Source organism: Osmerus mordax, chromosome 17 (genome assembly GCF_038355195.1).
Source record: "Osmerus mordax isolate fOsmMor3 chromosome 17, fOsmMor3.pri, whole genome shotgun sequence".
NCBI classification, from domain to species: Eukaryota; Metazoa; Chordata; class Actinopteri; order Osmeriformes; family Osmeridae; genus Osmerus; species Osmerus mordax.
This window is the reverse complement of record NC_090066.1, coordinates 5,156,536-5,174,436: the sequence shown is the minus strand read 5'-3', so window position 1 is coordinate 5,174,436 and position 17,901 is coordinate 5,156,536. Positions and strand designations below refer to the sequence as shown.

Genomic DNA, 17,901 nt, shown 5'->3' with positions numbered 1-17,901 from the left:
CCTTCTAACACACACACTCTCTCAAACTCACATTGGTGGCAGTATAAACAGGCATCCCCATTTGTGACATACTCATATTGCACCAGTGTATAACAGTGTGCTAGGAGGGACTGGTGTGGTAGAGGAAGGCCTAGACAGGCACTCTGCTCTGTCGGGCTCCTGGCTCGGTTTCAAAGACTGGGGTAAACCCGACAAGAACAGGAAACGAGAGAGATGGCTCAAGAGGCATGTTCTTTCTGGGACATCTCAGGAAACTAGGAGTTTGAAGTCTTCTCAGGTCAGATGCTAGTTACTGGCGGGGTTGAAGAGAGGAGGTGGTGGCAGAAGAAGAGAGAAAAGACACTCATCCCTCCCTCATAGAGCGTGTGGATAATCAGGGATGCTGAGATGGGAGATGTAGTTTGCCAGCGGCCTGTCATGCTCACTGTGTAAAAACAAGGAGTCATTGTATCACGTTGGATGGGTATACTTTAGAATCACACTTAATGCATTACAAGGTGGTTAGACATCTAATAAACTACAGAGGTCATGCATTTACTTTAATCATGGATCATTTAAAGTGACAGCAGAGTGCGTGTCCAGGGGAGGAACAGAGCAGTTTATTGTGCTCTTAATGTATGTGTTTGACTCAAACACTGGGTCGTATTGTGCAGTGATCTGTCTGCGTGGACGAGTGGGGCAGGTATACGGGGGAAGACTCCTTCAAACCCCTTAGACAGCCATGTATGATTCTTGGACAGTGTTCTCGAACCACCATCTACAATAATAACATGCTACCGCTCTGCTGGTCCACTCTCTTTGTTTAAACAAGTCCAATGTGGTCTCCACTACGTTTGCAAGGCTGGGCACAAGTGGGGCTGGAAGAGCTGTTTATAACACTTTGGAGAAATCAGAGTCTCGATGTCAATGTCAGAGAGATCTGCTGCCACATCTCTGTGCAAACACTGGACATTTTTCCAAAGGATATAAAACTAGGCTACTTTGAGTGAGAATTAGAATTGCTAAGTAAGAAGAGATTTTCTCTGAAACACGAGTCAAGAATCTCCCAGTCAGTGGTGCACCAGCAAATAAAAATGACTTGAGCACCATCTGGTGGATCCTACATTTTCAGCGTGCATGTGTCCCCTGGTTTAAGTGTCTGGCTACTCTACTCCTTGGAACATGATTGTGAGATGGTACATATGGAAAAAAACGAAATATGCTCCTAGACCTGCTCTTGACCATGTGGGAGAAGTGTAAACTTTGCCTTGATAGTACAATCTCGTCTCTTGCTGTGATGTGATAACAAACCCAGAAATGGATCAAAGAGAGATCGGACAGATTTAAACTCTACACCTCTGTGTCTTTAATCTCCTCCACTACTTCAGATGGTGGTGCTCTAAGATAATACTTTCTGAACCCACCTCTAAAGCCAGGGATTAAAGACAAGGAGAACACATGCAAATAATGAGGGGGGAAAACAAAGGGATGGATGAATCGCCTTTGAAGACTTTTGTTTAATCTGCTGGTTTGTTGAATGATGTCATGAAGTTTAAAGTCTGGATAGAGCAGTCTGGATAAAAGCTTAATGTCAGTATATCATTAGAGAATGATTACAACATCAATGCATATACAGACTTCCGGAAATGTGTTGGTACCCTTACAGTTCATTGAAATAAGGCTTCATTCCTCCTGAACAATTATGACATTATAAGCTATTGCATCATGTATACTTGCATGCTTTTGGTATGTCATAGAATAAAGAAAAGAAGCTGTGAAAAGAGATGAATTATTTCTCAATCTACTAAGTTTTTCTAAAATGGCCTGGACATATTTGTTAGTACCCCTTTGAAAAGATAATACATAATTGGTTCATCAAACCAGTTAGTTTCTTTAATTAGTATCACACATGTCTCATATCTTGTAATCAGTCATTTCAGACCTTTTCAAATAAAGGAAAGTAGTCTCTGTGTTTAGTATCAATGTGTGCACCACACTGAACATGAACCAGAGAAAGCAAAAGAGAGAGTTGTCTGGGGAAATCAGACAGAAAATAATAGACAAGCATGGTACAGGTAAATAATACAAGACTATCTCCAAAAAGATTGATATTTGCAGATTGACAGTTGAAAATTTTATTAAATAATATCAAGGTCCATGGAATGGGACTGTAGCCAAACTCCCTGGGTGTGGCCTAAAGAGGAACATTTACCCCAGATTGAACAGAAGGATAGTGTGAATGGTAGGAAAAGAACCAAGGATGGCTGCCAAAGAGATACAAGCTGAACTCCAAGGTGAAGGTAATCAGTTTCTGATCGCACCATCCGTTGCTTTGTGAGTGACAGTGGCCTCCATGGAAGAAGACCCAGGAGGACCATTTTTGAAAGAAAAACATAAAGCCAGACTATGCATTTGAATTTGTTCAAATGCATATTGACAAGCCACAATCCTTCTGGGAGAATGCCCTTTGGACAGATGAGTCAAAACTGGAGCTTTTTGGCAAGTCACTTCAGCTCTATGTTCGCAGACAAAAAGATTAAGCTTTGTCTAGGATGCCTTGAATTTGTGCAGGGCCCAATGAAATCTCAAGACATTCAGGGCAGACTACTGTACACTGTCAGAAAGCTCTCTCGAAGGTCATTGGACTGTTCTGTCCAGTGGCTTTCTATGAGTCCTGATCTGAATCCTATCAAATATTTACGGAAAGAGCTGAAACTTGCAGTCTGGAGAGGGCACCAATCAAATCTGAGACAGCTGGGGCAGTTTGCTCAGGAAGATTGGGCCAAATTACCTGTTAACAAGTGCAGAAGTCTTGTTAAAAGCTACAGAAAACTCTAAAGGTAGTGCAAGTAAATAGTCTTCTAAATACTAACTAAATAACTTCTGGAAGGGAATAGAAACTTTCCCACGAGTGTCTCAGTCTTCTCCTGTCTTTGAGGTCTTGGTAAACCCTTTGACCCAGTTTTCATCTTGGAATATGTGAGCCTGCCAAGGTAACGATAGTTATCGTTACATTGACAAAGGAAACACTCATGATTGGAGGCAGGATGATACAGAGTTTGGGATTTGCGGGTAACATGTTAGGCACAAGGATTTTGCTGGAAATCGTTGTGGTTATCTTATTGCCATGGTAACCCACTTTTGTTTGGGGCTCAGCGTATTTGGTTCCCAGTTGTGGTTTCAGGGGTGATTTGTGGGGATTTGTGGATTTCAGTGTGCTGGAAGTAAGATGAGCTACTAGAAATGATGAAGTGTTCAACTTTCAGGTTGAAGGAAGTGGATGTGTGTGTGCACCGCTGCTCTCTAGTCAAGCGGCGGATCCCTCCTCCCCTTCCGCGGCCACCACACAATGTTCTCAGTGCAGTGCAGAGGGCTTGGGTTACCCTGAGAGGGCGAAGGAGCCGTGATTTACAGTCGAATCACAGGAAAGGAAGGCCTCCCACATGATGTGGAGGCTTTACCAGCCACTGTGTACATCATGGTGTTTTATGACTGCTGTAGTGGGGTGATTTGTGCCCTGATTCTTGAAGTAGACTTACAGGCAAAGCGTCATTTATGTGGAAACACATCTGACACCCTTAAACCCCCATAGACAGAATCACACAGGAAATGTCCCTGGTAGAAATATGCAAGGAGAGGGGAAGTGAGAAAGGAAGGAGGATATCTGTCAGCTGGAAAGCCCTACTGACTGCCATGTTCTACTGTGAGGTTGCAGTGACCCAGTCCAGCTCAGATCCATTGGGCTTTAGTGCTGGCTCTGACATGAGCCAGCTAAGGAAATGTGATACTTAAATTGTTCAAAATTAGCTTCTTCCCTCTGCCTAATAACACGTGAAGACAAATGGATTCCAAGAAGTTTGGAAATGGAAACGGTTGGTTTGGATGGCAAAGCAGATACAGAACACAGTTCTGTTGTGGTCCCACCACTCGTACTCTTTCTCTCTCCCATGAACTTTCTGCCCCCCTCTCTCTCTATTACTCATTTATTTTTCCTCTCTATCAGGCACCTTGTTTTCTTGCTCCACCTCCCTTATCATACTCACTTTTTCAGTCTTTCTGACTTTGTCTTTTTACCATTGTAGTCCGTACAAGATGCATCATTATTCCAAGCTATTTAAAAAGTAAATAAATACATTTATTGGTTCTTAAATTCTCTCAAAATTATATTATACTGTGTATTTTGTGTTTCAACTAAATCATTTAATGAGAACAGTAGCATACATCCATGCAACAGACTACTAAAGAACTGGCCCAGGTGGTTCAGCCAAGCTTCTCTATGGCATTGTGGAGGATCTTCAGATCTTCTCTCATCTGGCTCAGAACATTCTGGATTTTGCTTGGCTGGTCAAGGATCTCCAGACTGCAAGTGAGCGGATCGTACCGCACAGAGAAGGGGCGCTGGATTTTTGCTGAGAATCTCCTGAAGCATAGGAATGCCTGATGTTTTAGTACCTCACACACATACCTTACACAATATTACAGTATTTATAAAATACTCTAACTTCAAATAAGGCACAAATATGAAGCAAATATGTGTACCTCATCTTTAACTTGGCATCCTCAAAGCTTTCTGACACAAAGTAAACTGGCTGGTATGTTTGGTCCTGGTAGGGTTGAACTGCAGTCTCCTCTGGGCTAAAGGCCTTGTATTCTGGCTCATTAGAGAGGGCATACTGAAAAAAGAAAGAATGATTGAAAGCCTGAGAAAAGCAGACAAGACGTTGCACAGTAAGGAAACGTGGTCTAATGATCTCCTTCAGTTAAGATCCTTAACAGGCTGGACTAGAAGCAAGATAAGGCTACCCATAAATTGAACCCACTATAAGTTCTCCATATGACGATAGGAGGCCAGCACCATAGGCTTTTACTGTTCCGTTCTGCTTACAGAGTCCAAATTCCACCGTAAACCAATACAGCTGTAAAGGTAAGGAGAAGAGATAAGCAAATGATCAGATCCCATGTGCCCCTTCCAATCGAATAGAAATGAGTTAAAACAGGTAAATGCAATGTTTTATGAAGTGTGCAGTGCCTTATTTATTCCACTAGATGGCAGCAAAGTGGCACTATTTTGTTATAGGTTAAACAAATGGTTTAATTTTAAGTACACTGATGTATGTCTGAGTGACTTACTGTTGAGAGTCTCTCAATGTCTTCATCTGACACTCCAAGAGAAGCAAGACCAATTTCCTGTAACAAAGAAGAACTGACTTTGGCAAGAGAGGAGACACATTTTTGATAAATAAGCACATTGTAATAAAGTCAATTACAAATGTGGAAGTGGAACTTTACCTGGGAAAACTGAGCAAATTCTTTGTCTGCAAGCATTGGAATATGGCCAAGCAACTCATGACAACAATCTCTGTAAAAGTCCAAACCAGAGACAATACATGAGTGACTATATAGATTTTACTAGGCTACAATTTGATCATGTGTGAGACTAATTCTTTGCCTTACGGTTCAGGGGAGTGCATGGGGGCCGATGCATGGCGGATGTACTGAGTGCACTGGAACACCCGGAAGGCCAGGCTGGCCAGGAAGTCTCTGGCCGAGAGCAGCCCAGCCGCTGGCCGCAGCTGGAAACCTGTGCTCCCTGATGACATCACAAACACAGCAAGCCAGACTTGTCAGACACACTCACACCAGCCACATGTATGTCCTTAGAACGTTTATGTGAACAGAATCAATATTGTGCTATTGTACAAAACACCCGTTTGTTTCATTCGATAGACATTTACTCTAACACAATTATTGCCTATGTTGGCCTGATTTTCGTATAAATTCTACAGTAACCACCGCATTCTCACCTTTGAGGAAGGCAGAGACCTCTCTGAGCTGAGGGATGCGGTTCTCGCCATAGCCACACTCTCTCTCCAGCTGCTGTAGGCCCTCCAGGAACTGTCTGCAGGCCAGGCTAGGGTAGATATCATGCAGGGTGCGGTACACCTCTCTCCTGTGAAGAAACAAAGCATTTAAGCATAAAGACAACTCCTCAATGAACTGTAAAAGAACAGTTCTGAGTTTTACTCGCAAGACATGGGAAATATTGCTGATTAATGATCAATTATCAATTAACAGTCCTCATTATTTCCATGTTTAAAGGCTGAGTTCTCACCATGTTGCCACCTCCTCTGGAGTGTATTCCACTGTGGGTAATGGATCCCCCCTGTGGAAGACAAAAAGTCAGGCATGACTGTAGTAGGACCATTTGCAACAGTCTGTCAGGAGATAAAGTCTGACTCACTGTTTGTAGTTGACGGCAAGTTCTGAGATGTAAGCTCTTCTCTTTCTGTACTCTGTATCAGTGAATCCCTAGAGCGAAGTCATAAGCATACATGACTCCAATTGCAAATGAATCTGAATTGCAAACTGGAAAAAATAATAATACTTACGGGATGATCCTGGTCCATGTCTGGATCATATTTTGTTATTAACAGGTTGCATTTGTCCAGATCATTTATTTTTCTGGGAAACCATGGAACTAAAACATTGAAAAGCAAAATGCACATAAGTAAACAGATTTTTGTTATTATCGAGAGATACAGGTATATGATGTAAAACATATTTGCCTTGCCTTTCTCCTCTTGAACAGGACGCACATCTTCGGCAACTCGTTTGAGGGAGTTAAGGAATACGTCAACATCAGAGCTGTGGATTTCACATTTCATGAAGAATTCTAATTCCATCACACTGTTTTTCGACTTCCTCCCAGGTCGGCTTTCAATGTGTAGGAGCTTGGCTTCAAATGTCTGCAAATCATCACATTTCCAAGGTTACTGTTAGTAATGGGCAACATTACACAATCACATCGGAGAGTTGGCTTGTTCACCTACCTCAAAGACCTTGCCAGTTTGTAGGAACCCTACATTTTTCTCGTTGCTGAGTGTGAAAAGAATGTTCAGTGTCACTGTTCCATCCTTCTCCTCAAACACAAAGTTGTCCCCGCAATGTGACGGACCCGGTGAGGATGAGCTGCTCGCGCGCTCTTTGCGAGCATCTTCAATAAGACTCCGTTTTCTGCCGGTGAATGGAACATTTTGAACTATCCCTTCCGTCTTCATTTAGTTAGGACTTTCCTGAGATAATATTCCTGATGTATGTCTGATATGTGGTTATAGTATTAAGTGTGCTGGATAAGTCCACAACGGTTTGATTCATTCTGTACCATCAGCCGGGAGACAGGTTTATATACCATGCCACAAGGATTCCTTATGGAAATTACTTACGCAAATGCGTGCGTATGAATTTTAAGGTGTTATGCGTCATTCTGCATCTTCTATTATGTAACAGAAATAGGTGATTTATGAAAAAATTTCGTAGATGGGTTGAAGCAAAGAACTAGACTTAACCAAAAAAAGTTCAAATATAGCCGACAGGGAGGATGTGTGCTGTCCAGGGTGCTGAAAGCGAAACATCTGGCTATTTGATCATCAATATCATTACCATGTAATAATAATATTGGCAATAATAATAATACAGTTAATAACTTACAGTAAATATATTTATTTAATCACATTACAATTACAATTTATTTCATGCATCTAACACTTTTCATTTTGTTTGTGGTTTTGTGTTCCCCGTTTTCATTACGCTACTTGATCCCCATTTAGAGCCTATTCATGGCATAGGCCTAAAGTTGGCTGTAGCTGACGTTCATTGCAGGACCATTCGTTCGTTATTTTTTATTGAGTAAAAGCAAATGAAAAAATCACAATCATATCATACAATTAATTTCAAGAAGGTTTATGTTTCCTAAACGCAGGCTAATAGATTAATAATATGCGAATACATGTTATTGCAATTAGGCGTTTGGCTATTGGCATGTTTGTATGATAACATATTCTACTGAAACTATGTGACTATACTATTAAAATGTCACGAAATGTCAATTTGCACTAACCCATGCATATCCCTTAATTCGGTTACTTGATGAAGGCTACTCTACAAAAATACAAATGTTACATTTATTAGGCAAGCAATGTAGCATACATAGCCTACGTACAAATATTGCAACAGGCTGATAACAAAGATTGTTTCTATCGCATAATTCAATCATTTTCGTGAAGGTTCTCAAGGACCATTTCAAGCAGAATATTTTTTTTACTCCAACTTCCGTAGGGCGTTGCACAAGATTCCGATTTCACCTTAAAGGCAAGCATAAAAAAACACGGTATTATTGAATTTTGTTATGTAGTGTAAGGTAATTATTTTTACGGAAACACACAGTGAAAGTGAAAAACGAAAGGGCTCATTTGAGTTATTCATCATTTTATACTAGTTTTCGTTTTATAGTAAATGTGTTGTGCATTTCTAGCAATGGAGAATATACTGGCATGTTCCATAGGACAGTTACACGGTCTAAAGGAGTGAACCTATTGTGTCACCTACCACTGATACTGTCAGCCAGGTTCCTCAGCTGCTGGGTGCAGTCCAGGACTTCGATGCTCTGAGTGTAAGCATTGTAGCGCACAGTGAAAGGGCGAGGGATAGTGGCAGCAAATTTCCTTTGGGAAGGGTCACACAATAAAAAAAGATTTGCATTGCAAATATATGCTCCTAAGCAGCTGCATCATTATAATGAATATTTGTCTCAATAAACAATCAATGCTTGATGTTTAGTTTTACCCGACTTTGTCTTTAGCGTCATCAAAGCTCTCAGCAACAAAGTAAACAGGCTGGAACTCTGTGATCGGGTACTTCTGGAGACTTGTCTTCTCGGGGTCGAAGGCCAGAATCTTGGGCTTGTCGGACAGACAGTACTGGAAAACAGTCATAATCCCTACTTTTCAATGACTGTGTTCTGTAATCGAAAAGTAAGACACAATGAACACTGAAGACATCTTGTCAGGGTCTACGAGGGAGGGTTGCTGTTTGTGGACCAAGAGAAAGATGGACTCTTCAATGAGATGGATTCTGGATCCCATCACATTAAGGATGTGCAGGATGTGGAGGGTTAAGGGTGTGCAGTGTAGTGTGCTACTCTGGATCCCATCACATTAAGGATGTGCAGGATGTGGAGGGTTAAGGGTGTGCAGTGTAGTGTGCTACTCTGCCACTAATATGACTCAGTAAACTGAACATCCTCTGATGTAACATTTGACCAGATGCAGCCTCTCATCCTCAGTGAACCACTAACCCATTTACCTGGCAGCAGTGACTTGTGAGCAGTACTCACAAGTGACCCATTTATCCAGAGCCCAAGGTGAACCAATAACATACTGCTAGGTTAACAATATGCTTGTGTTTGGTAGAAAATAGTGCTCAAATGGCCTATACTTCGTATCGCATGTAAAGGAAAGCTGAGATCAACACAATACATAAGTTCTGCTGTTATGGAACCAGTCAGTATTTACAGTATGTGCTCTTGTATATGTCATGTATTTCCACCTGACACTGTTTGTTATGTGTGCTGTTATAAAATCAGTCACCTGCAGTTCTCCAAACGAGGAAAGCAGTCCAGCTCCATAGGCCTTGATCTCAGAGCCTTGCTTGCAGAGGCCAAACTCCACAGTAAACCAGTAGACCTAGAGGAAATACAAGCTCAACATCACCCTTACATCCACAGTCCCAATTTAGAGGTGAAAGTGTTGTCATTCGTTTTGAGGAAGATATGCAATGTTGGACATACTTACAGTGGCAAGCTTTTCTATGTACTCGTCAGGTGCGCCCAGAGAAGCCAGACCAATTTCCTGTACAGAGGAAAGTCAAACAAACTTTGAAAAAAAATATATCTAAGAGATCAAAGAGATCAGGGAGTCAGATGGCTGAGCGGTGAGGGAGTCAGGCTAGTAATCTGAAGGTTGCCAGTTCGATTCCCAGCCGTGCCAAATGACGTTGTGTCCTTGGGCAAGGCACTTCACCCTACTTGCTTCGGGGGGAATGTCCCTGTACTTACTCACCTTATCCGTTGCTCTGGATAAGAGCGTCTGCTAAATGTAAATGTAAAGTAGGCAGGTAACCTCAGTATAATGCAGCCTTCAGCTATAACATTCCCCTTGAGCAAAAATGAACTTGAGCTCTTTCTTCTATGCTGATTTGGAGGAATACTACTGAGAAACTTGACCTGGGAAAACAGGGCAAAGCTGGGGTCTGCGAAGAGAGGAACATGTCCCAGGAGTTCATGGCAGATATCCCTGTGGAAAGACAAGTCGACACAGAGAAGACAGGTTACTACTGAATTGTTCCCCTTCTAAGAGTGTTGGATTGCAGATCGTCCCCACACACACACAGTTCACTGTTGTTTTCATTGATTTATCTCCTGTAGGAGATACTCACGGCTCAGGTGTGTACATAGGCTTGGATCCATGGCGGATGTACTGTGTGGAATGGAAGACCCGGAAGGCCAGACCAGCCAGGAAGTCACGGGAGGAAAGCAGCCCAGCCACGGGGCGCAGCCGAAACCCTGTGCATGCTGCGGGAGGGAGGGAGAGGGACAGGGAGATAAGGAGGGGGGAGATAGGGGAGAGAGGGTGATGGGAGGGTATCATGTGAGTGTATATTTGGTCTGGAAAAATTGGATATTTACATGGCCCACTTTGCATATCATCACAGAAGATATCCTCACTGTCTCAGAATGAAAAGATGAAGAGGCCACACTTAGAGCTAGATAACTCAAAAGGGACTGAGCCCTCTGTTACAGTACAGGCTAATGGCCTTCCTTGTCCTTTCATGTAGAAGAACCTTTTACCTCAAACCTTCTGCTACTGAGCTACACCTATTCCACTGAGCCTTTTGATTCAGTGGTAGAGGTGAGGAACCTGCTTTTCACGTACACTGCAGGTAGTTTGAAATGTCCTCCAGCTGGGGAATGTTGTCCTGTCTGTAGCCGCAGTATTTCTCCAGTAAGGGGAACACACGGTTGTGCTCGCGGCATGCGTGCGTGGGGTACAGGGTCTTCAGCTCCTTGAACACCGTGCCCCATGTGGCCCTCTCCTCAGGTGTGTACTCAACCATGGGGATAACCTGGCCACTGAGACAAAGGTATGCTGTTAACACACACACATGCATGCACAGCCACACACACACACAAACACACACACTCAAACCATTGGGCAGGGGGACGAATAGGAGGGCAAGAAAGAGTCGAGGGGGGGGGGGGGGGTGTGGGTGACCAGCGAGGTCTCCCCGCTACAGAATGTAAATGAGATTCCTCTCTGTGGGCGTTTCATTGGTGCTGGTGCTCTTTGTAGTGCCTCTGAATAACGTCTCAATTATGGAGACAAAGCCAAAGGCTTCAAGTCCACCACTGCTCCCCTGTCATTTGTCTCTCTTTTGTCTGCGGTCATTTTCATTAAAAGGAAATGTAGGGATTGTCACAGGCTTAGGAGGCTCCGCGGTGCAGGACTAAGGATTTGATCTCACCAACTGTGCAAGAACGAGTAAGTCTCCATGTAAAGTGAAGACGCATTATTGGTATGAATTTAAAAGGATAGTTACTGTCGGTAGTTAAAGGCAATGTCGGCAAACTCCTTCCTCCGGGCTCTGTAGACAGAATCTGTGAAGCCCTGGAGAAAGAGAGAAGTAAATGTAGGCCGTGTTAGATCCCATGATCCTCTGTTTCATATAAACAAAAGTCCTGTGGCCTTTGACAGCGTTATGCACTCCCACTCTAATAAGTATACTGAAATACATATTCAAATGGAGCCTTTGTAGAGTGTTTTCAGCTTATGATGAATACATTTCACTTTAATGGCGGTTGCAAAAGAGAGCAATTATCTATAATTATAGGGGCTCAATTAAAGCAAGGACATCAATTTGTGGGCTTGGACAGTTTCCATTGCAGAACAAGGGCCTGTCATCTCCATCTTTTTAATGACACACACACAGGCAAACACACCCATACACTCTCACAAAACAGGATGTCGTGACCAGGAGATAAATGACTCACTGGGTGATCCGAATCTAGCTCTGATCCATAACTCAGAATCTGGTTGGCAAAGCGGTCCAAGTCTTGGATTTGATTGGGGAACCATGGGACTGTAGAAAAAACATCATGTTAATCAACAACAAGTGAATTTAAATGAGTATGGATTTGTGGAGAATTTTCTGTTGAGTGTTATGTGCTTGGGTGGAAGGGAGACATTTGGACATTAAACAGAACAGCAGGAAGGGGTCATATCTTGGCTGGATGTGGATTTATGACAGACAGAATCACTGGGGTCTACTCATTAATCTACATTTGTGCAGTGTGGTCAAGCCTGAGGCTTTGAGAACAACAGACCCCTACCAGGCCCCTCTACAAACAGGCTGTCTCCATCGCAGGCCATAAATATAGATATCCCCTCATACTCTTGACCCTGTCCAGCATATCATAGGCTGGGGATAGGTCAGGGAATGCATACTCGATGGTGGCCCTGTCTGTCTCAGTCTCTATGTCTGGATCATGTTTGACCCTTGACCTTGTTAGGGTCTCCCCGGGCCAAGGCTGTCACACTGGCTGTCTGTTCTGTAGGGGTCCAGTGACACTGGGCTCTTCTGTTCCTACCAGGCCTGTTGGTCCTCAGTAACTAAACTAATGTCATTCTGGAAACAACTAATAAAGGGCTGGATGTGGGAGACAGGCCATCCGTCTCCGTGGCGACGCTAGTTAGTCATCACCATGTCTGGCTGGTTGCCTGCTAAAGCACATCCCAGAGTTCATGCAATGTTGCCAAAACATCATCAATAACACCAGCTTTGTCTACTTCTGGACAATGAACACATTCCATTTGTAATTCAGAATTAAAATGGAATCAGCGAAACCCTTGTACAGTATTTGTTCACACTGCACAAACAAGTCTAACAATTACGTTATTGAAACTACTTTTTGGAAATTCCACTTGGTTGGTACGATATCGTTTTCCAACACACACAGGCCTCCAAACAAGTCTTGATTCTCAATCACACACCTGTGTCCTTCTTCTTGTTGCGTGACAGCTCATGCACGTGGCCGCTGATCTGTGTGCGCAGGCCGTTGATGACCTCATCCAGGGCCACAGAGCAGGTGGTGTCCACGCTGATGAAGAACTCAAACTCCTCTTTGTTCATTCGCGACGGACGAGACTCGATGTGTGTCAGGTTCATCCCCTTTTCCTGTCATTCAAGGAAACAGGGCATGGTTTTGATACTAACTTCCATGCATTACATCTAAGTTATTTGATATATTGCAGTGTTTAATTGTTTAGTGTGTTATTGTAAGGCGGATTCTGATAAGGCATTCATTTCTGTATAATTGCCTGCTGTAGCCAAGAGCTTTAAAAGTTTATGTTTCACCACTGGAGGTCAGTATAAGCATGTCTGACTGTGCGTGCTCTGTTAGACTTTCTGGAGTCTACCATGCCCTGGGGTCAAAACCGCAGAGAACAATCAACCAGCTTATCAACCATTGGCTGTTACAAAACTGACTAGAGTGAGTCTACACATTTACACTGGTCACAAAATGTAAAACCAAGTTTCTGTGAACCATCTTCTAACTAAATAATTATGTTCCTTGTCGTGGCACACACATCTAAAGTATGGTTTCAATACTCAAATTCCTAGACTCCATAAAAATATTAGTAATTGTGATAAAAATGTGTTTTTATTTATGTAAACCATGGGGATGGAGAGGGAGTGTGGTCTTCTCTTCCTGCCATTGGTCCAATAGAGAGGAGGAAAGGGGCGGCATTCTGCCCATTTCTTTCTCTCATTGCTCCTTCTCTCCATCTGGATCCTATTCCCAACTGTGGCTCTCTGGGGGTCACATGGCTCTGCATCCCCTAGCAAAACAATGCTTATTCCTGAATAGCACCTCCCTGCTATTATCACATAAGAATGTGTGATTATTCCGCAGAGTCAGGGAACATGCCCAAACTGTTTGCTGGGTCTTAATGTCAGCAGAATTAGTTCAGGGGTAAATAATTGGTTATTGTTCTACATCAACAAACATCAATTAAACTAACATGATGTGGATGACAGTGTGTAGCCTAGCTCATGACAGTCACAGGGCTAAGTTGGTAAGTATAAGACAGCTAGGTTTGATCTAAGTAACTTACAGAGGTTTCACTGTGGCTATTTCACCATTGAGAATGAAAGTGTACCGTGCGGGACAGGAATCCTGCTCCTGGCCTGACTGGATGACCTCCCTGGTCTGGGTCTGGGCAGAACAAGCTTAAAAGATGCTGGTAATTGCTGCGCCTCACATGATGCCCACACCACATCACATGTGCTGGGCTTCCAAAGGATAAACAGTGAGTGGATTTAAGTTTAGGAACCATGGTTTCAAATAAAGAGATCTCGCCACCTTGATTCTACAAAGTCAATTGTGATGGGATTTTAGAAAATAAATACACTTCTTGATTAAGATGTTTCACTGAAAATAAAAAAGGATGACTGTGAGATGTCTGTTGTTAAAAAATAAATTCCTGTGAAAGAAAACGTGTGCGTGAGAGGCACAAGCTACCTTGATGTTTTACTCCACATCCATCAACACAGCCATATGGACTACTGCATTCCTGAATGATTTGTCCATATGATCACACTTTGGCTTTAGAAACCAGAACTTTATTAATTGTCTTTTAACCAGATCCAGTTGGTCATATACATTACAATTGACCTGGTTTGTACAGAAAATCTTATGATATTGAGGAGGGTGTGCTGATGTTGTGTATTCAGCCTGTTTTCTAGAAAGAGAGATGTGGAGAGGCTATGAGGTTGCTGGACTGCTGCCGGATTTGGTGGGGAGGGGGTAAGCAGAGGAGGTGGAGCAGGGGGTGGATCTGGAGGATGGGAGCCCATAGGCCCAGAGAAACTTCTCATGTTTACAACTGTGTTTGGAGTGTAGATCACCTGACATCCCACACAGTAGGTTAATAGGATAAAATGCTATCAATCTATCAAGTCCTTACTTCATGCGATTTAGCACGTAGGTTGTAAGTAAACAGAAAATAAAACCAGGACGTACCTTGTAACAAGATGACCTTCTGATGGTGACACACAACAGTGGCCAATCGATACACTGGCATAAGACCTAGTCAAAGGCTTGTGATTCCAGCTCAATGTTTTTATTACTTCCCAAACCAGGTAAAGCCTCCAGATGGCTTTCTGAAGAACCATTTGTTACTTTCCCACTATAATACTGCTATAATGATTATATTGCATCTTGTATATCAACCCACAATTTTCTTCAATACACACCTCACAATTATTTACAGTGCTGCCCTTAGGGGAAGTATCAGTGTGTGATACTCTGTTCATAGTAAAAAAAAAACAAAGAGAACAGACTGTTCCAACACCTCGATACCATACTGGTGAAATGCCTCAAGGCTTGTTAATTGCTTTGGGTATGCACGTACGCAGTCTAATTAAAGGTATAGTATTTCTACCTTATTAGGTGCATGAGTTAGCGTTTTGGTTTATAACCCTGAACTGTTGCTGCTCGAGCCCATTTCAGAGCCGTCACTGGGAGCGTCATGGGATTGCAGGACGATGCCTTTAGCATCTGCAGCTAAGTAAAACCACCTTGCCGTATGCAACAGATTATGTGGCTCGTAAATTCCTCCTTGGTTGGGGAAGAAGAGAGAACAGATCTTCCTAACTTAGTGTGAAGTCCTACCTGTCTCTTTTAGATGAACCCCTCTTTCTGACAGAAACTTCTGTTTGATCTGCTCTCATTTTATGGTCAGGATATTAGCCGTGAAAAGTTTCCTTCTGCTCAGCACAGAAGGTGAGAAGGAGGTTCTGAGACAGAACAATCTCATGTGTCCAAAAGCAGCTGTCAATATGATATGGGTGACTCTTCCTTGGTGCAGGAGGAGGAGCAATGAATTTTGTATTTTTTCATAAATTTTACCACTTACATATTAGCATGGTAACCCGACTCTTCCTCTCCAATTGTCTCTCCACCAACAAACTATTGTACAGTATTTTTCGGTTATACTCATATTTATTGTGTTTTTATCTATGACGTGTTTAGACAGTAGTAAGTATACTGGGGAATTGGTGGTAGTGTGGATGGTGGTTTGTGTGTGTGTGTGTGTGTGTGTGTGTGTGTGTGTGTGTGTGTGTGTGTGTGTGTGTGTGTGTGTGTGTGTGTGTGTGTGTGTGGGAGGGGTATTACCTCAAACAACCTGAGGGCTTTGGCCAGCGCCCCAACCTCCTCCTTCAGAGAGAAGAAGCAGGACAGCACACCTGTCTTGTTGCTGGTCTCTTCCTCCAGGTACATGGAGCCTCTCCTCTGCCAGGGAGAAAAGAGAGAAGAGTGACTCGCGGGGCCAATAACACCACTGTACACACTATCCAGAGAGCGAATATTAGCTGGCACAGAGATTACACCTTCAAACACATAGCATTGGACACTGGGTCCAGAGAGGGGCATAGAAAATGGTGTTATGGTGGACTCTGGAGCGGAGCCATAACTTGTTTTTTGGGGGGTGGGGGTTTGGGTTTAGCAGGGTAGCTGTGGCAGTATACTGATAATGAAGCTTGTCGCCTGACAAAACTTTGCTCTGTTAAATGAAACTTCTGTAGAGAGGTGACCTCAACCGCAGTTGTGTCTTGCCCTTTCCTGTTCGTCCCTCTGATCCCTTGAACTGCAAACACAGGCTGCTCACCCAGCTCCAGCATGACTAGGCATTATCCAACCCACATACCTCATATGAACCCATGAATGCATAGCACTGTAAATGTAATGGTCAACATCAACTATGGCTATGGATGCTCCTTGAGTTGTGCATCACTTTTATTTTAAACTGCAGATTTAAGTGATGCTGGTCTGTTTAATTTTTTCCCAAGTAGGAAATAATACAATGGAAAGCACAATATCGAAAATAAACTTTTGAAAGGTGATATTTGAAATAAATTCAACATTGCTCAGATCATGATGTTCATTTCAATCATTTAATCATGCAATCACGTCATTCTTTTTTCAGTTGTTTATCAGAAATAAATGATTGTCGGTACTGCTACATATTGAGTAATTAATAAAGGTTTACCTGTGACGGACTTTGGTCCTCTATGGGTCCATGATCTCCGTTCACTCTTTTGTATGCTGCGTCCATCCTTTGGTCTGAGTGCTGCACAGGTATGAAACCACGGACGTGAAACAGTATTTGTTTGGTGAAGTTTGTCTGAGCGGCTCTTGTTAAGCCTCAGCAATTTAAAGTTGAGCCACGTGACACCACACCCCCTTTGGACATATGGGCATACTCCTGTCACGCGACTGGTTTTGTGTTGTGAAATGGCACATCTGTTTCGCATTGTTCAGTGCTGCTGGGGCAGGAGGCAGGAGGAATACCTTCAGCATCAAGTTTTCATTATAAAACCGACTGGAGCCTTCCTGCTGACAAAGTCAAGCCCGTCCAAACGCCTCCGCGGTCATCTTGTACAAGATATATCATGGAAACAGTAATTCAGCTATACCTGGATAGCTGTCATTAAACCCATGCAAATACTTGTAAAATAAGTAATTATAAGTACAGTAATAAACATATGTATTTGATTATTTTACTTGACTTTGTTATTGTGTTTTGACAGCAAGCCATTCGCAGGAAAATAAAGACAGATTATTTAACAGTTAATCACCTTCAGGGGGAATCATTTGGAGCACTTGGCTTCCAGTGGTGATAACAGACTTGCCACTAGGTGACGCCTAACAACCACCTAACAGGAGTAGTTTTATAACACCTTCTATAGTGTATTATTATAATGGAACTCAACTTACCGGGAAAAAGTAGTTATGGCCTACTCTTTGTTCACAGACCAAGTTGAATCGATCTCTATGTAGTCTAAATGTTCTAAATGTCGCCTTTCATCAAAAAGGCGAGTAAGCGGTTGATTGAGTGTTAACCACTAGAGGGAAGTATATAACGGCAAGTTAACTTTATCCTAGCGTCCACGCTTCATACCAACAACACATCGCATGTTTACATTGTTTTGGGTAAAAAACAACATAATAACAACATCATCCCA

General features: G+C 42.7%; 2 protein-coding genes across 2 annotated transcripts; both read right to left on the bottom strand.

Moving 5' to 3' along the window:
• Window positions 1-4,157: 4,157 nt before the first annotated feature.
• th2 (tyrosine hydroxylase 2) lies at window positions 4,158-7,037 on the bottom strand. Its single transcript, XM_067254153.1, has 12 exons — window positions 6,810-7,037; window positions 6,551-6,725; window positions 6,369-6,457; window positions 6,221-6,288; window positions 6,092-6,142; window positions 5,784-5,929; window positions 5,434-5,569; window positions 5,269-5,338; window positions 5,110-5,166; window positions 4,800-4,895; window positions 4,519-4,652; window positions 4,158-4,399 (listed from the first exon to the last, which is right to left on the bottom strand). Exons 1-12 carry the CDS (start codon window positions 7,035-7,037, stop codon window positions 4,240-4,242), a joined length of 1,410 nt encoding a protein of 469 aa, XP_067110254.1. The 3' UTR covers window positions 4,158-4,239.
• Window positions 7,038-7,459: 422 nt separating this feature from the next.
• pah (phenylalanine hydroxylase) lies at window positions 7,460-16,991 on the bottom strand. The gene is made up of 13 exons (XM_067255061.1): window positions 16,926-16,991; window positions 16,052-16,168; window positions 12,864-13,047; window positions 11,864-11,952; window positions 11,413-11,480; window positions 10,749-10,945; window positions 10,252-10,387; window positions 10,040-10,109; window positions 9,609-9,665; window positions 9,405-9,500; window positions 8,602-8,735; window positions 8,365-8,480; window positions 7,460-8,120 (listed from the first exon to the last, which is right to left on the bottom strand). The coding sequence occupies exons 1-13, from the start codon at window positions 16,989-16,991 to the stop codon at window positions 8,077-8,079; spliced, it is 1,374 nt and encodes a 457-aa protein (XP_067111162.1). The 3' UTR covers window positions 7,460-8,076.
• Window positions 16,992-17,901: the final 910 nt, after the last annotated feature.